The sequence below is a fragment of the Hirundo rustica genome, chromosome 2 (assembly GCF_015227805.2).
Source record: "Hirundo rustica isolate bHirRus1 chromosome 2, bHirRus1.pri.v3, whole genome shotgun sequence".
In the NCBI taxonomy this organism is placed as follows: Eukaryota; Metazoa; Chordata; class Aves; order Passeriformes; family Hirundinidae; genus Hirundo; species Hirundo rustica.
Window position 1 is genome coordinate 114,376,627 of NC_053451.1, and position 6,000 is coordinate 114,382,626.

The 6,000-nt window shown below is 56.1% G+C and overlaps 1 protein-coding gene across 1 annotated transcript in view; it reads right to left on the reverse strand.

The window, feature by feature from the left end:
- Positions 1-3,974, reverse strand: part of PDE9A (phosphodiesterase 9A) — a 48,262-nt gene extending 44,288 nt beyond the window's left edge. Inside the window, exon 1 of the mRNA XM_040055280.2 lies at positions 3,594-3,974. Coding sequence (XP_039911214.1) covers positions 3,594-3,662 — 69 coding nt within the window. The 5' untranslated portion in view covers positions 3,663-3,974. The remainder of the gene's footprint in view (positions 1-3,593) is intronic.
- Between the last annotated feature and the right edge of the window lie 2,026 nt (positions 3,975-6,000).

Consider the following 6,000-nt stretch of genomic DNA (forward strand, 5'->3'; position numbering starts at 1 on the left):
ACATGGAACACATCCGGGCTCCTCCTTGCCCTGCTGTCTTCTCCTGTGCCTGGCAGCAGAGCAAGCCGTGGCAGGGCTGGCCCACCGAGGTGTTTCCCTCTGTGCTCAGCCCCAGGTGCTCCTGAGAAGCGCAGAGGGAGGTGTGTGTCCAAGCAAGTGGGTGTTGGGCTGCTGGCTGAGAAGATCCTTCAGAAATGAATAAACTGAGCAGGACTTCTTTCCCCTGGGTGTGCTGGGTAGGGATTTCGCTTTTCACTCAGCTCCAAGAACAAGTGACCTCTTGGAAGCTGGTTTGTGCAGAGCCCTGGATCTGGAAGGTGGCTGTAATCCCACAGCCTTTGATCTTTCCCTTCCCACAGCCCCTGCATGACCATATCTCTGCCAGCCCGGGGTCCCACGGGTGGAGTCTGCTGGTCCCTCAGGTCCCACCTAAAGCTGCCCCGGCTTGGAGAGGAGTTCAGCCAACTCTGCCCACTGGAGGAGAACCCAGCACTGTGGTCAGCTTTGGTGAAGACCATTTTGTGCCTGGCTGTGCATTTGGAAGGTCAGTTTACTTCAGTCCCGTCTTCTTCAGTCCAAATAGACCAAGGGACCTCAGCTGCTCCTCACACAGTTTTTCCTCAAGGCCTTTCACCATCCTCATGGCCCTCCTTGGGACACTCCCTAATAGTTTAATGATTTTTTTATATTTTGGTGTGCAAAGCTGCCCCCAGCACTGGAGGTGAGGCTGTCCCAGCCCAGAACAGAGCAGGACAATCCCCTCCCTTGCCTGGCTGGCCATGCTGGGCCTGATGTCCCTCAGGACAGGGATGCCCCTCCTGGCTGCCAGGGCACTGCTGATACATATTCAGATTTCTATCAACCCAGACTCCCAGGTCCTTTCCTGCATGCTGTTCTTCAGCATCTCTTTCTGCAGCCTATGCACACAGCCAGGGTTACCCCATCCCAGGTGCAGAATCCTTCATTTTCCCTGCTTGAACTTCATACAGTTGGTGATTGCCCGGCCCTCAAATTTGTCAAGGTCTCTCTGCAGGGCCCCTCTGGCCTTGAGGGAGCCAACAGCTCCTCCCAGTTTAGTGTGATCAGCAAACTTAGGTAGTATTCACCTGTGTCCAGGTTGTTGATGAGGGTGTTGAAAAGCACAGGAGCCCTCCAGAACCCCACCAGCGTCCGGCCTGATGTCACCCCAACCACTACAACCCTTTGTGCCCGACCTGTGAGCCAGCCGCTCATCCAGCACTCCACACTGCTGTGGGCTGGACACTTTGTCCAGAAGGAGATTCTGAGAGAGAGATATGGACCTCAGCCCTTCCTCTGGGGCGTGCTGGCACCGCCGTGGTCCCGCTTTCCACCGCGCTGATGGTGCCTCCTTTATTTTAATAACTCCCGGGAAGGATTTCAAAGCCAGCCAGCTCTTCTTTCGTAACCACCAGGTCCCTGTGCCCTCCCTGCTGTGCCCCTCTGGACCTGCCAACACACAAACCTACTTAGTTTAATTCCACTCTCCTGCCGCAGAGCGCTCTGCTCAGCTGCAGGGCGCAGGGTGCCCGGGCAGGGTTCGTCCCTTCCTTCACCCCGAGGTGAAACAACTTCTCCCAAAGTCAACAGCACACCCTGCGGCTGCACCGGTGGAAGCTCAGGATGAGGCCATGGAAACACACAAATTGCCTCGGAACAGCTGCAGCCACGAGGGGTAGAGGTAGGATGCCCCGTTCTCTTGCACGATGCCCAGCAGGGCCAGCTGGAGATGGAGCTGAGCCTTTCAAACTCAACAAGCGCTGGTATAATGAAGCTCTACCTCTTTACTGGCTGACAAGAAGCTTAGCGTTGATTTAATGAGTTCCCTTCTGAAGCCTCCACTGCTGCATTCTTTGAAAGATTAAAGGCTGCTGCTTTTTCCTCCCCCCCCTCCTTTCTGCTTCTTTCTAATGATGTTACTGAGAAAGCAGGAGAATCTGAGATATGCCCTGCTTACCGCTGGGTGAACCCCATTTACACGGCATTTTTTACTTCAGGAATCCTTTCCAAACGTTACACAGGCAGGATTTCACATCTGACAAAAGGAACAGATAACATTTACCGAGATTAAACCCCCTTAACGCTGCCCGAGTTTGCATTTGCTTGCTTATGTGACTGTGCCTCTCCCGTGCCTTTAGTGCTAAAAGTACTCTCCAGAGGCTGGCTGGAGAAACGCTGTATTTTTGTTTTTGATCCAGCACAGATGACAAACACTGTGCATCTTATGGAAACACACACCACCCCTTCGAAATGCCAAAATTTTTGCACTGAACTGTACGGCTACCAGGAGCCTCCATTCGATCCGTGCTTTGGGGGGGGCCACCAGCCAACCAACTTATTAAACCCTGGAAAGGGGAATCGGTGCCTTCATCCCAGCAGAGCCGGCAGGGACACCCTCACAGCAGCAGAGGGACCATCAGCACGACCGAGCTCCGTCTAAGGTGCTTTCTCTGGGGAACCCGGCACAGATCTGGATTCCCCGAGCTCCTGTTCGTGAGGACGCGACTCTGAGCAGGGCAGTGGTGGAGGGGGTTTGGAGGTGGGTGCGGTGGGATGGGACTGAGAGCACCGGCTCTCCCTTCACCCCTGGGCGGTCACTCACACCGCACAGGGCAAGGGACACGGCGTGGTTGCCGTTTCTTCACGAGGAAGCAACAGAAGGCGAGGCTGGGTGAACCCGAAATCGAGAGCTGGAAGACGGGGGAGAGCTGAATTTTCGCAAATCAGAGTTTACTCGCCCTGGAGCCTGGCGGCGGCTCTCTGTTACAGAAAAGGCGCTTGGTTTGCGGCCAAGGAACTGCTGACAAAGAAAAAGGAGGAAAAAAAAAAAAAAAAAAAAAAAAAAAAAAAAAAAAAAAAAAAAAAAAAAAAAGAGACTCGCAGAAAGGCGTCGGCATTGTTTCTGTGTTAAGAGCAGTGGGCTGTCTGCTCGACAGCGTGCGAGCTCTCCCTTTTAGCCAGGACACATCTCTCCCGCAGCTCTCCCTGCGCTGTGAACCGTGCTTAACCCAACAAGGCAGGCGAACGGCACGGGAAGTTTTAATTATCGGCGTTTGCGAGCAGCTTCGGCGGGGGCGGCGGGGTCCCCGCAGCCCCCCGGCGATGCAGCGGCATCGCTGGGAGAGCCGGGCACCTGCCTGACCTTCGGCTCGGCCGGAGGGAGATGCCCACGGCCAGGCAGCCTCCGAGGAGCTCGGCTGAGCTTCCCTGCTCCCTCTGCCCCGCGGGGGGAAACCTCGCCACGGGCTAAACTTTGTAAACACGGCGCGAAGCTGCTCCGGGAGAGGAAACCAAACACGGCTGCGAAACCGAGCATCTCCAAGCCGGCAGGGAGAGCTGGCGGAGACTCAGCGTTGGCAGCGCCCAGCCCTCCCCTCTGCCAGCCTCCCCTTCCCCTTTCCATAAACATCCGTGTACGAAGCAGAAGCACGCAGGATCCCCCCCCGTTTCCCCTCAAAAAGGGACTCGGAGCCCGCTGGATGCGCGTCTGCCGGGCGGTGCGGGGAGACGGCAAACAGCGCCCGCAGCCGCCGCCGCGTCCGGAGACGCCACTTGGCCAAAAACAGCGAAAGTACCTTTTGAATTCTTCCGTCAATGTCCAAATAAATACACTTGGGCCGGTAAGTCGAGGAGGCAGATCCCATCTTGCTACACGCTGGGCTCTCACCGGACTTGTTCCCGGTGTCAATCAGAGCAGAAAATCAGGTTTGTCCTACCCAGCCGAGCCACCGCTGGCTGGCAGTTTGGTGTCCCCGCTCTTCTGCATCCCACTGTACTCTCATTCTGGGAAGGTCCCTCCTCTAACATGCATGCATTTTGCTGTGCCTCTGTCTCTCTCTGCCACCTCCTTTTAGTTTTGCTTCCCTCCAAATCCAGCTGCCTCGGGCTGGGAAAGACACAGGCTCCAGATGCTGCCTGCGAGCCCCCTCTCCATCCCCATAGCAACAACCCCTCTCGGCTTTAAGGCTGAGAGCTGCTGGGCATCCGCATTCGGGCTCTGACCCCGGCGCTGACCAGCTCCCGCTAAGCACAAGATCAAGTGGCATTTGTCCCTCGGGGTGGGGGGGCTGCAGAGGAGAAAAAAACCTCCTTCATTGGGGTGGCGAGAGATATAATTTGATTTTTTTTTCTTTTTTTTTTCTGCTGAAATAGGACCGTAGTTATTAGTCAGTGCCTCTCCTGGTGAGCTGCTTGCACAGTGACAGGCTGGAGGTGCCTTGTGCTGGAAGTGTCCTCTCAGACACCCACTGCCAGCCAGGGCTTGGACCATCTCAATCCAAACTCAGCAGCTCCATCCCCACATCCCTCCCGTTATCATTACAAGAAGGAATAAGCAGAAGCTCTTTTTCCCCCCCCCTGTGAGCTCCAGCAGCACCAAGAAAGCACAAAGCCCACTGTCTCGCCCACCGCCAGCCGTGCCGCCCCCGGAGTGAAGGAATTTGTTATTTAGGGGAGCCAGAAGTCTCCTGGCAAAAGCGTATCCCATGAGGGAGGCAGGAGGGAGCGAAGCCCCGATGGTGTTCCCGGAGCAGATGCCGAATGCCATCGACCCTGCCCGGGCTGTGCCGTGCTCCGGTGCCCGGGCAGCCCAGGAGGAGGCTCGGGCACGGCGGGGATGGAGTTTGTGGGCAGCAGAGAGGCTGCACAGCCAGCACACTGCCCGTCCTGCCAGCGGGAACCCCCTGGGTTTTCTGGGGATTCGATGGACGAGCTGCAGAAGCGTGTCCTGCCCTCTTTGGTGCTGCAGGCTGGGAGAGCTTGGGGCAGCAGGGTCGGTGCTGCTCACCCTGCCCACCCCAAGCCCTCTCTGCAGCCAGAGCGCGACAAAACTGACCCCAGCAGAGGCCCCCGGGCTTGGCTGTGCCTTGTCCTTGGCTCTGGTTCATCCCTGGCTGTGGCTTGTCCTTGAATGTGGTTCGTCCATGGCTCTGGTTCGTGCCTGGCTGTGGTTTGTCCCCAGCTCTGGTTTGTCCCTGGCTGTGGCCTGTCCATGGCTCTGGTTTGTCCCTGGCTGTGTTTCGTCCCTGGCTGTGGTTCATCCCTGGCTCTGGTTTGTCCCTGGCGGTGTTTCGTCCCTGGCTGTGTTTCATCCCTGGCTGTGGTTTGTCCCCAGCTCTGGTTTGTCCCTGGCTGTGTTTCGTGGCTGTGGCTCTGCTGCTCTGCAAAAGGGATCTTTGTAGGAGGGCTGAGTGGGTCCCAGAGCTGCCTGGGGGTCAGAGCCGGGCTGACCTTTCAGGCTGAAGCCAGTGAAGCTTCTAAAGCTCTCAGAGCCAGCAGCAAGGAGGTTCTTTCGGGAAGTGCAAGCCTTTGCTTTACACCCTTCCTCTGCCAGCTTGGAGCAGGCACCGGAAGTGTTTCAGGAGAGCCCTTGGCACTGCAGGGGTATCCTGGGGGTTATCCTGTTATCCTACAGCCTATCCCATATCCCACTACACACCCCACTACCCTCCAGGCTGACTGTAGTCTGTCCCACAGACTATCCTGTAAACTATCCCAGAAGTTAATCCCTCAGATTACTCCACAGGGGATCCCCATGGCTATTCTGAGCTACAGCTTCTTCCCCTTCCACACCAACCCCACTGCTTCTGTACACCAGTCAGGACCTCTGTGACCCATCATTCCACACCCTGCTCTGCTAAGCACTGCCTCGACCCTGTTCTGCTGTGGTTCAGTCCTGAGTGACTTGATTGCCCCAGCAGGTTCCTGAGGAAGACGGCCATGACGACAAAAATGCAGCCATTTGGAAAGGGACAAGAAGAACATTCACTCTGGGGGATGCACATGGGACATTTGGATTGTAGAGGAGGATTCTGAGCTCTCCCAGTGTGATCACCCACTCTAGGAGTCATCAGACAACGTCGCTGGTGCATTTCAGGATTTGATCACACCTCACTGAGATATCTAATGATCAGAGTCTCACACTGATGAGAAACAACTTTTCGATTTTTTTAATGTGGCCAGCTTCTCCAGCCAGCAAAACAA